At 41.6% G+C, this 11644-nt stretch overlaps 3 protein-coding genes across 6 annotated transcripts; 1 reads left to right on the plus strand and 2 right to left on the minus strand.

The window, feature by feature from the left end:
* Positions 1-605: 605 nt before the first annotated feature.
* Positions 606-2752, minus strand: LOC146507085 (dual specificity protein phosphatase 26-like). Of its 2 annotated transcripts, XM_085179138.1 has the most exons (4): positions 2462-2752; positions 2125-2193; positions 1757-1968; positions 606-1665 (listed from the first exon to the last, which is right to left on the minus strand). In XM_085179138.1, exons 1-4 carry the CDS (start codon positions 2656-2658, stop codon positions 1469-1471), a joined length of 675 nt encoding a protein of 224 aa, XP_085035264.1. In that variant the 5' UTR covers positions 2659-2752; the 3' UTR covers positions 606-1468. The 2 variants fall into 2 exon arrangements, with proteins under 2 accessions (XP_085035264.1, XP_085035265.1); XM_085179139.1 differs by lacking the exon at positions 2125-2193.
* bag4 (BCL2 associated athanogene 4) lies at positions 2454-8578 on the minus strand. Of its 3 annotated transcripts, XM_085179134.1 has the most exons (6): positions 6814-7091; positions 6182-6301; positions 5779-6009; positions 5316-5585; positions 2746-5004; positions 2454-2648 (listed from the first exon to the last, which is right to left on the minus strand). In XM_085179134.1, exons 1-5 carry the CDS (start codon positions 6889-6891, stop codon positions 4552-4554), a joined length of 1152 nt encoding a protein of 383 aa, XP_085035260.1. In that variant the 5' UTR covers positions 6892-7091; the 3' UTR covers positions 2454-2648; positions 2746-4551. The 3 variants fall into 3 exon arrangements, with proteins under 3 accessions (XP_085035260.1, XP_085035262.1, XP_085035261.1); XM_085179136.1 differs by lacking the exons at positions 2454-2648; positions 6814-7091 and adding an exon at positions 8298-8578 and having other exon boundaries at positions 3347-5004; XM_085179135.1 differs by lacking the exon at positions 2454-2648 and having other exon boundaries at positions 3347-4995; positions 6814-7339.
* On the plus strand, positions 7450-10378 carry lsm1 (LSM1, U6 small nuclear RNA associated). The gene is made up of 4 exons (XM_085179140.1): positions 7450-7728; positions 7879-7947; positions 8104-8219; positions 9594-10378. Exons 1-4 carry the CDS (start codon positions 7683-7685, stop codon positions 9762-9764), a joined length of 402 nt encoding a protein of 133 aa, XP_085035266.1. The 5' UTR covers positions 7450-7682; the 3' UTR covers positions 9765-10378.
* Positions 10379-11644: the final 1266 nt, after the last annotated feature.

An 11644-nucleotide genomic window follows, 5' to 3' on the forward strand; every position in this document is an offset into this window, starting at 1 on the left:
AACACATTTAATATTTGGCCATTAGGAGGCACCATGGAGCCACATTACTGTGCAACGGTCTTGAGGTGCCCATTATTTCTTCGTATTTTGTTGGGAAAACGGGAAAACAGTTATTGAAACAAATGCAAAAATACATGTTAATACACTATATAAGGCAAAAACAGAGCTTAACAAAGCTTGAATGCTAATATTCGGTATGACTACCTTTACTCTTCAACACAGCCTGAACTGTCTTAGGCTGCTTTCTTGCGTTTTCTGTAAGTAGTCTTCAGGAATAGCTCTTCATGCTTCTTGAAAGACCTTCTTTGTTCTGTTCTCTGTCAAGATGATCCCAGACTGCTTCAATAAAGTTGAGGTCCAGCTCTGAGGAAGAGCCATGACTGATAGTGTTGCATTGTGTGTTTTTCTGTCCAGGTATGCTCTGACTGTGGTGGAAGTGTGTTTGTGATCATTATCATGCTGAAAAATGAAGCAATAACAAACCAGATGCTTTCCAGATGATATTACATAGTGGGTCAAAATCTTTTCTGTGTTCATTGGTTTTGACAAGATCATCAACACCACTGTCCTAAATGAATGTCCAAACCATGACAGCAACTCCATCGTTTTCTTCAGCTCTCTAGTGCGCCTCTCTCCTGACCTTCCTCGTACATACTGGCAACAATTTGAACCCAAAATTTCAAGTTTGGATTCATTCCATAAGACTTGTTGCCACTGACATTCAGTACAGCTCTTGAGTAATTTGGCAAGAATTAAAAATGGCATCTTAACAGATCTCAGCCTTCCAATGAGAACATTTCTGATGAGGCTTCAGCGAATAGTAGATGGATCACCTGAAGTGCCCAAAACATAAATTGGGTCAGGATTTGTTCCTTTTTCCACAGACAATGACTTTCAGATGCTGCAGCTGCTGTAGATAGCTTTTTGTATTTTTGGCCTGGTACTTCTACTTTAGTTCTCACACTGGTCCATTCATTGAGTTAGGTGCCTTTTTTATACTGAAGTGATCCATGAGTCAGTGTTAAATGGCTTAACAACATTAGAAAGAAACAACAACAACAACACATTCCTCTGAAAATGGTCAGGTAGAAGCGGCCAATGTCCAAAGAAAGAGCTTCAGAAAGCCTACAGAACTATTGATCAAGACCACGTTTAAAAAATTACGAAAAAGTTTTGGTTCCTCGAATGCGGCATATAAAGAAATCAGTGGTGGCTCAAAACTTTTCCACAATATTTATGTAAATTAAGCTGACTGCTAAACATCTTGTAAAACATCAGTCCATTTAACATGTACAAATTTAATGTTTTTATCTTAACATTCATAACAATAAAGACCAAAGAATAGGATCACATGCTGTAAGACCCCAAAGTAAAACGCAAGAAATCTTTCATGCAACACATCATCTTGACATTAAAGATCAATCTTCTGGACCCGTGAAAGGTGACTAGTAATGCTGTTAGACGGGTTTCAGCGATGTTTGCCAAAGAGCTGCCCGTCCAGTTTGATGAGCTGTCGAAGGAAACCTCGGTTAGGAATCACACCACGGCTCTCTTTCACAGCACAAATAGCCTCGACGAGAGTGAGGTTCTGCTTCAGCATCAGGTAAGCCAGGACCAGGGTGGCAGAGCGGCTCACTCCTACATGACAGTGGACCAGCACTTTGCCTTCACAGAGAAATATTAGATTAAATTCCACACATCAAATCTATTTGCCTTTGAACTGTATTTATATCTTTTTTTAATGTTCTCCTCTTACCTCCTATGCTCAGACCTCTATGGATAAAGTCTGCTGCTGCCTGGAAGTTGACACTCATGTCATAGTTACAGGAGTCATGAGCCTCTACGCCCATGTAGGTGATCTTCATTCCTTCATAGATATCTGGTTGTCCCTTACGAGTACTGTGAGCTGCATTCAGGATGTGAGTGATGTGATTCTTGTACAAATCAGCCTGGTTCTCTGCACTGTGTCTGGAAAACACACCACTCTGTATTTAGACAGTAGGTTATACGGCATGTATGCAATATTTCATCGTGATAAACTGATCCTTAGAAAAACACTTTAAGCATGCGAGTTCGAACATTCGAGACGTGCTTTCATGCCAAGGCATCAGTGCAAACGCTTACATGGCGTTGTTGTAGTTTATGCAAGTTCCCACTGTGGAACGCAGCAGGACAAGTGTCACGTTACTCGTTCTGCATTTGAATCAGATTTATGATCAGCTCCTCTTTCACATATGTGGTGTGAATCCAGGACTTTTGATTTATTTGAGTATTTTTACTAAAAGTATCAGATGACTCTCTCAACACAAGAAAAATATTTGGAGATTTACAAGTCAGGAAGCTTCCTCAGAGTCATAATCTCAATTTGAATCTACTGTATATAAGTAAATACTAACGCTAGAGGAATAGGTGCAGTTAGATTATGTCAGAGTTCATCAAAAGAAATAAAGGAATTACTTACTGGTCACCAATGTACAGCCTAGGCCACACTTCATCTGCATGACTGATTATGGCTTTGCCAGTATACAAGAGTTTTTCCAACTCAAACACAGCTAATCCAGGTGAACTCAGGTCAATTTCCAATTTCCGTGGAGGCGGCTCTGCATTCCACCACACAGGAAGCTTTGATGTATAGGACATCGCTTTTTCTGTCGACATGGCAATTTTATCTTTTGTAATGGTTTGTTAAGGGTAGGCAAAAAGTTTAAAAGGTGAAAAAGTTACGGAAGAGTTTGCAGAGACTACCTTTTACAGCTTCGCTGATGAAGAAAACTGCAAACAGATTATTCCACAGTTGGTCGTCTGTAACCAGTGACTCAAGTGGAGCAGGCTTGTTTGGCTCAGATTCACTCACCGGAGGGTGTCCTGTGTGTTGTCAGGCCATTTGACCCTTGAATTAAATTAGACTGCACTTGGAGCCTTCATGGGAGGACATTAATGCTTTTGCGTCCAAATAGCTGTCTATTTAAAGAGCTCAATGCAGGCCTGCAGCTGAAGGCAGTGTGACGTGTGACCTCCAAGCACCAGTTTCTACTTGAGAAAAATAAGCAGCCTGCCCATTTTTAAAACGGAACGACATTTAGAAACGTTGTATGACTGATACCTAAACAGTCTGATATTCATGTGTGTTTGGTAAAGGCAAAGCAAAAACTAATTTGATCAAGAATTTAAAAAAAAAAAAATACTGATATTTAATCATTTTTCTGCCCCCCCCCCATTTCACTTGTGATCTTTTTACCGTTTATCAGGCAAATTTCCCCATCCTATGTTGGAAACATGCATTACATCTAAAACTACACAGTGAGCTGCATTTGAGCAGAAGGGGAAATAAACACACAGAAAATGATTTTCTTTTCCATGCAAACCTTGTGATATTTTTATATTTTTTTCCTCTTAATTATATAAAACCATCCTCTTAAATATGGCACTTTTTGCTAAAACACATCAAGAATGTCTGAGGAGGGAAAAACAAAACAAAACATACATACACAAGATAATGGACAGTGATGCGCACACAAAAATCAGTTCGATATAAACATAGATTTTCGTCCTCATTATCAAAAGGACAGAAAGAAAAACATTTAATCCAACCTTGTCCTTCAGCGTAAAACATGACTGAAAATGTTCAAGTAGAGATTTCAGTTTTATATATTTGAATGTTCAAAGATGGAGAAAAGGAACAGCTTGTCCAGTCATACTTAATCAAGTCTTTATCAGTGAGTGAAGTAAAACACATGGCATTTATATGTAGGTCTGATTCTAGGTCTTCATCAAAAAAGATGAAATAATTGGGAACAGCAATCTTCTGGGGGATTTTCACTAATCTGCTACACTCAAGGCCCAGTTCTGAGCTCTGAGATATCATGATTGTATCAAGTGCCTATCTGACATTACAGTGCATGCAGGGCTTAAACTGAGTGAGAAAAAAAAAGAAAAAGAAGACAAAAGAAATCACTGCACCTACAGAGGCAGAGGCATGGAGAGGTACGTGGCTATGGACAAAATGCATTTACTCTATTAGGTGAAAGCACAATTTCCTGATCATGCAAAGGGACCATGAGATGAAACGACAGCCTGCTAAAGAAGTGCAAGAGCTGATACACTTTGGATCAGACTGAAACTGACCCACATTCCTGAGGGACAGCGTGATGATAATCTGCGTCATGAGTCAGAGACAACAGAGAGCTGCAATGTGGCACTACACAAGTTCATCTTCCAGTGACTCGCTCCTGCTTTTGCAGCTGATAGAGTCACTCACTGAGGCTGACGCAGATAACCATGAGCTTTCACGTCTAATGCCACCATACCTTTTATACCAGCATTATTAGGCTTCAAAGTTTGATTCCACGTGCCAGTAACTGCTGTGTCTTTTTCTTTGGTCCATGCCACCTTTCACAGGTGTTCTATAGTAACATGGTGGTGGGGAGAAAAGAAAAAAAAAAACAAAAAACCCTACAACACTGGTCAGCAAAAGACGACAAGAACCTGAACATGTCCATGGAAGATCAGGAAGATGAAAACAAAGTGACCCACAAGCAGAACAAGTCCAGCTCAGAAAGCTTTCTTTTCCAGCTGGTCCAGAATAGCCTGGATTCTCTGTACAGCCTCCTTTCGGGCTTGCCGGACACTCTCCTGTCCCTGAGTCTCCACAGAGTCTAGCACCAGCAGCTCTTTGGTAAGCAGTTCCTCCAGACAACGATAACTCTTGTCTGTTTTTTTGCCAACAAACTCATCAACGTCTTCCTGAAGCAGCAGTACTCTGGCCATGACCTGCTGGACCTTAGCCAGACTGGGGTTATCGCTCAGGGGCTGAGGTGCAGCCTGACTTTGAGTTGATGCTGGAACCGAAGGCGGGGCTTCAGCTTGCGAAGCAGGATCACCTCTCCCAGTTTTATACATTTGTGGAGGAGAACTTATTTCAGTAGGATTACCACTGGGGGGATTCGGGGATGGTGCTGGCTTCGGTTTAGGTCCCACCGGTGGGGCGCGTTGGTGCTGTTGGTCCTACAGTAACACAAGAGTTTTTAAAAATATTGTGTTTAAAATGTTTGATAATATAAGGATACAGGCTGTAAACTGACTCAAATAAATATACGTTAGCAAAAATTTGGTATTTAATTTTTAGAAAATCTAATCCCCCCAAAAACAGATGCTATCCACCCAGAATAGATGCGTGATTACAGAAAACAAAGTGCAATGGCTGTTCTAGTTTTACAGTTCATCATGACAGTTGTAACACATTGTGTGCACATCTGTGTTAAAAAAAAAAAAAAAAAAAAAAAAAAAAACCCACACACACCTCTTAAGATGCTTACCTTGGGCTGGTACGGTGGAGGAGCACCTGTTCCAGTTCCTGGCCACGCTGGAGGATGTGGTGGACGGACTGGATTCCCATAATGGTTTTGTGGAGGCTGTTGCCCCGGCGGCCATGGCTGCTGTGAGGGTACATATGGACCAGAGTGTCCCCATGCGTCAGCCTGCTGGCTGGGATGAAGTGACTGGCCAGTTGGGTATGGGGGATTTGGAGGCAATGCATGGCCACTCTCATTGTAGTGAGGGTACGGTCCGGGAGGATATCCAGGACCCTGAGAGCAGAAATAAGACAAATGTCTCACATTCAGAAAAAGTTTCTTTTGTGTTTAAAAAAAAAAAAAAAAAAGCCATCAGTTTTTAGATTAAAAACAAATATAAAATTACACTGTATAATATACCTCATTTGTAAGACTTTATTTAAACTATTGTTATATTTGAACACTGTGTGCGCTTAAATGCACCAACCCCTTGGCAGTGTGGCCCAGGATAGTGATGATGTTGGTGTTGAGAATGAGGCTGTCCAGAAGACCCACTGCTTTGCTCTGCATGGCAGCCTTGGTTAGGATAAGAACCCGGAGCCGGTCTTTGAGGGTCAGCACAGTAGAAAGGGTTGGATGGGTGGAAACCACTTGTTGAATACTGACTCTGTGCAGGACTGTAGACTCCATGGCCGTTTGGATAACCACCAGGCATTACCTATGTGAAAGACACAAGAAGGGGACCTAGTTATTTAAAATAAAAAGTATAAATCCATCAGAGATACAACAACTTTGACAAGATAGATGTTAATATGAAAATGTAAGCATAAATCCACTAACCCAACCTTAGAGTTAGAGGTACTGGTTATGCTGCATCGGTATAGCCATACCTGTGGATTGTACTGTGGTTGAACATCTGATCCAGAGGGATAGGTATTTGCATAGTGCCCTGTGGAATGAGACTGAGGATACCAGTAGTGTGGAGGGTAGCCTGGATACTGAGGAGCATCCTGCAAATACAGTCACAAAGCATGGTTGGCACCAGAGTACTTACAAGTAGACATTGGTATGACACAAAACTTTAAAACTACGCCTTCAACGTCACAACCAATCCCAGGACAAACAATAACTGTGCAAACAGGGACATTGATTCATCTGCCTGAGGAACCAGTTATGCAAAATCCTTAAGAAAAACTGACCGGAAATAAAAAGGCCCAACATGTCACAAGAAAGACACGAAATACTGACTCATTCTTTCAAACACGTGGAGTCTTATTAACAGTGGCGTCACGTCAAGATTAACGTAAAAGTCCCGGAAAACAGCTGAACTCCGTCCTTAGCCGTTACTATTACATAATGCTAGTTAGCTCAGTTAGCCACGCCGCTAGCATAGACAGAGCTTTGTGCGAGCTGGCTGAAAATGATCTCGGCCATAAATTCACGCTTTTCTCTAAGGTTTAAAGACACTAAAAGAGAGTGTGAATACCACGAGAATATGTCTGAGCTATGTCCACTTACTTACCATACTGTTATTCCAGTTCCCGTGATTATTTCCCGAGTTGCAAGTCGAGGGCCAGCCGGGTTTCAGATTGGACTGCATTTGATAATGATGATGCTTGGACTAAGCGCTCTTATCGGCAGCCGCCCTGTCATCTATCATTGTGGGGGGGGAAACAAATCTGCAGCGAGCCTCGCGTTACTTATCGGATGTCTCAGGTCGTCTGAAACGCCAGCAGCAATGTTGTCAGTGCGGACCCCTTGGTTGAAGTCGGGAAACGACTGAATGACGTGAGCGCCCCTGTGCTGCGCCTTTAATAGCGACCGCTGCTAAACCTACAGAGGTCTCACTCCACCAGATTTTTTCTGACCAACGTTTGGACGGAGAAAGTAACGCCAGGGTCTACCCTCATTACACTAGCTATAAATTTATGATATGATTTTAAGACGTTAAACGTCTATTTTTCTGGGCGTATTTCAACAAAAATATACATTTATTTACATAATGCACGGCGTTTTGAATTGTTCCGGCTCTGTGACCATTGTTGTGTAAATACGATCTTTGCCGACGCATGCGCGCCAGTAGACGTTATTAGCCAATGGGGGGAAAGGTCATAAAAGTAACATTTTAAAAACATTAACTGCTATTTTAATCTTCAAACCCCCCCATGCCTGAAGTTATATTTATTTAAAGATGTATTTTTTAAAGGGCCGTTCCTGCGTGTTAGAAATGTAGTGAATCGCCAGTACACGAAGGGTTAAATGCTTACAGGAAGTTCATCCCTGGCGTGTATAAAGACGCTTCCTGTGCTAATTTTGTGAGAAACATGTATTGAAACATTAATGGCTTGACGGTATATACAGATACAAGACTAAAATAAGCAGCAGCACAAGATGAACTACGTACCAGGGACGGCAAGCCTCATTGACGACATCGATAGTAAGTTGGAGGAGTGATTTGATGGAGCTGATTTGGTTTAAAAAGAAACAATCGTTTCAAGATGTGCAGCATCGTGTCCGACGCAATCTGGATCATCTGCAGCGGGTTTAAATTGTCATTTAACTTGCTCCTCTTGTTTGTATCCGGCAGAGAAGCACCTGGTGCTGCTCCGAGATGGAAGAACATTGATTGGTTACCTGAGAAGCATTGATCAGTTTGGTAAAACTCTTTTAATTATATCCACCTTTAGTATTGTTTTTCTGAGTCAGGTCACTGCATTGGTTACAGCAGGCTCAGTTTATCTGTCATTATGATTCCCATGATCGGGTCTCTTCTTTTCTTCTCTTTATTTACCCCGGTTCTTTTGTCCTCCAGCCAATTTAGTTTTTCACCAGACAGTTGAGCGCATCCACGTGGGAAAAAAGTTTGGTGACATCCCCAGAGGAATATTCATCGTGAGAGGAGAAAATGTGGTGCTGCTTGGAGAGATAGTAAGTAGACACAATCTCGTTTTCACTTTGGTTTTTGAAATGGTCAGAAGGATGCAAAGTAAAGACATTGTTACTTACTTTTCCTTATGTCCTTCACACACTGCATTGATACAGTTGTGAGAGTAGGGGTTGACATAAATGGTGGCTAAGGGTCCTCGGGCTGGAGCCTATCCCAGTTGACACAGAGTGAGATCTGGCCTTTCTCACAGAGATGCACAGCCATTCGTGGGCCAATTTAGAATCACCGATTAACCTAACATGCTTATCTTTGGACTGCGATAGGAAGCCGGAGAACCCTCGCCAGGCTTTCTGGCACAAACAGATGCCAGAAAGACTGGCGGGCTCAGAAACTCCTTCCTAAGAGGCAACAGTGCAAGCTGCTGATGCATCCTTAACATCTGACTCTCCTTAATCATGCTTGTCTGATGTACGTCAACAGCCAAGGTGACGCATTACAGGGACACTGCTGTGACACAGGACCTTCAAGGCCAGTACACTGAGCAAAAGTGATTCATGAACTCTTCTTACTGTTATTCCTACCTAATGCTTGACAGCAGTACTCTGCTGTTAATGGGATCCACATCATGCTGTAACAATACAGCATGTCATGATGTAAAACTGCTTCAGTCATAGCAGAGGCTCGACAGCACCTGTACTCTAATCTGCTTCTCAGCGCTTAAGATGTTGCTGCCTTTTGTGACATTTGCCTGATGATTAGGTTCATTTGATTGTTAATTTATTTCTGTTCTGAAATGCTGATTGAAATGGAACGGCAGTGATTAACTACTTGGTGCCTTTTGGTGAGCTTGCATCTGGCAAACGATGACAGTAAGCTGACATCAAATCCTGTGTCATATCAGAAATGATATTGAAGCACAAAACGGCACAGTCTCAGCATATGACATCTTCTGCACACATTCATTTATGTATAGTTTTAAGAAAATGTTTGTCAAGCATGAATAAACAGCATTTTTCTTCATGCTGCTTATTATCGGAAAGCAGTTTGATTGATGGTTGGCATGAACCATGCAGTCTTCTTGAAGACTTGCAGAGGTTTCATGCCTTTTAGTTCTAGGAAGTGGTGTGCAAGTGGTGTGCAACCTGTCCTCCTTAACTGGAAAAAGAAAATGGCTTTTGGAGAAATCTTTAGCACAGAGGTTCACTTTATTCTTCCACATTATTTGTGTTTGACACTTGTTTGCTTCATTAGTGTAATCAGATTGTTTGTCAATAATCAAATTTTTGATCAGGTATTTTATTAGTAATAATTCAAAGTTACAGAACACCCAGTAATTCCAATTAAAATGTGTTCAGTAGTATTATCTGAGTGTTTCAGGCCTGTGCAAGATGTGACACGGTCTCTTGTCTTTGCAGGACATGGATAAGCCCTGTGACACGGTGCTGCAGCAAGTCTCCATTGAAGAGATCTTGGAGGAGCAACGGCTGCAGCAGCAAGCCAAACAGGAGACAGAGAAAGTCAAAATGCAGGTCCTGAAGGACCGAGGCCTGTCCATACCCAAAGCTGACAACCTAGATGAATACTAGCAGCCTAGTTGCCGTGGGCCTCTTTCTCAGTTGGACTGACAAGTTTGAAGTTGAACCTGAGAACCTGACTTTTTGTTTTTAAGTGGGGAGAACATACCATTATGAGTCAATCTACTGTGATGTACTGTATCGATTTAATTTGAGTTTTGTAAGGGGGGGGGGGGGGGTGTCAAGTCAAAAAAGTAAAAAAAAAAAAACAACTTTTTTTTTTCTCTCTGAAATCACTATGTTGACAATTAAGAATCAATAGCACTTTGTATTCTTTCATCATGTGGCGAATGTTTAAATAATGTGGAACTGCTATTGAGGGGGGGGGGAGACTATGTGCTTTGCCCCATTAAAGAGTTTAATTTTTCATGATGGAAGCTCTACTTGGGTGGGAGGGGTGTCATGCATTAAAGGGATGTGAAGCTCGTCACTTTGGGTCAATCAGGGCCCGGTGCCCTCTTTTATGATGGCGCCACAGACACCACCAAGCAGATCACGTTAGCCGCCGCAATGTGACATCAAACCGGACACTTGTGCATTTGTTATGTGAGGAAATGCCATAATTCATTGTGGTAATTGCACTTAGGCAGGCAGCATATTGGTGCATCAGGCTGCCCCACGTGCTGTTTATATAAATGAGAGCCCGTCCGCACACTGAGAAATCGATCCTATCTGCCTTCAGCGGTCAATAAGCTTGTTAATCGTTTTGACTGATCCATCGTGGCTTCTGTGAAACGGGGCAGCCGCGAGATTGTACTCGCTCCTAAACGAGTTATCCTCGTGCCACATGATTAAGCACTTCCGGTGGCAGTTTCATGTATTTTTCTTCCTTTCGTTTTATTTTATACTATGAACCCAGAGCCTGACAGCCTGCAAGCCATAAAAGTTTCCACATATCAAGTCTTATTATATAAAGTGCAGTTTCCGGTGAAACTTCAGCGTAAAGTACTTGTCTTCCGGAGGAGGGCAGAGGACCCCACACGAAGGTTTGTCGGTAACGTTAATCTCGAAGCAAACGCTACAGTGGACACTTGGACTGACTCGACCTGATTTCTTCACTAGATATTTTTTTTCTTTATACACTCCTGCCTTCATTTCACCAGCAAACGCTCATAAAGTTGTAAAAACGCAATAATACAGCAACAGCGGGCTGATGATGTAAACATTTTTTTTTAAATATGAAGAAGCGAGTCATTTGTAAGAAATGAACAGAGCTGTATAAGTTAACGGTTTGAATCATATTTCTGATTCAATGTCCTGTCGGACAGTGCTTAAAAATCTTTGACAGATTTGTTATTATTTTAAGTAAAAATGCGATTTAAAATGGGCCTTTTTCGTTTATTTTGGAGCAGTAAATGGCAGTGTATTTTTGCTCGTCCTCAGCTATGCCAGAAGCTCATCTGTGGAGATGTTTAGAGATAATTAGTTTAATTACAAAGATAGCCCTTCTAAAATGTGGATTTGCTCCTTGCTGTCATAAAGCCTTTGAAAATCCTTACCTTACAAAATTAGTGGATTCCTCGCGAAATGGCCAATCACCTGGCATTCAGTTGTTATTTATTTAGATATTTTCAAAGGTGAAATGCTTGTTTAGCTTTGTTGATTCGCAAAAGTGATCCATAACGTTATGCACACCAGTTCTCGTATGTAGTTTAAAATTGAACTACAGAGGGCGACTTTACCTCTTACCCTTTTCATCTTTACTGCCACTAGGAGCACCTGTGCTTGCGTTACTGGAACAGAAATGGAATCACTTTGGCGGAAAGAATCTCACTAGTTGTAGAAACTCTTGGGTATGAGATTCATGGCTACTCGAGGTGAAACGTGCGGGACCAAAGAAAATGTGAATGTAGAATCCAGAAAAAGCATTTTATAAAATGTGTCGCTTCCTC

This window comes from Neolamprologus multifasciatus, chromosome 12 (genome assembly GCF_963576455.1).
Source record: "Neolamprologus multifasciatus chromosome 12, fNeoMul1.2, whole genome shotgun sequence".
NCBI lineage: Eukaryota > Metazoa > Chordata > Actinopteri > Cichliformes > Cichlidae > Neolamprologus > Neolamprologus multifasciatus.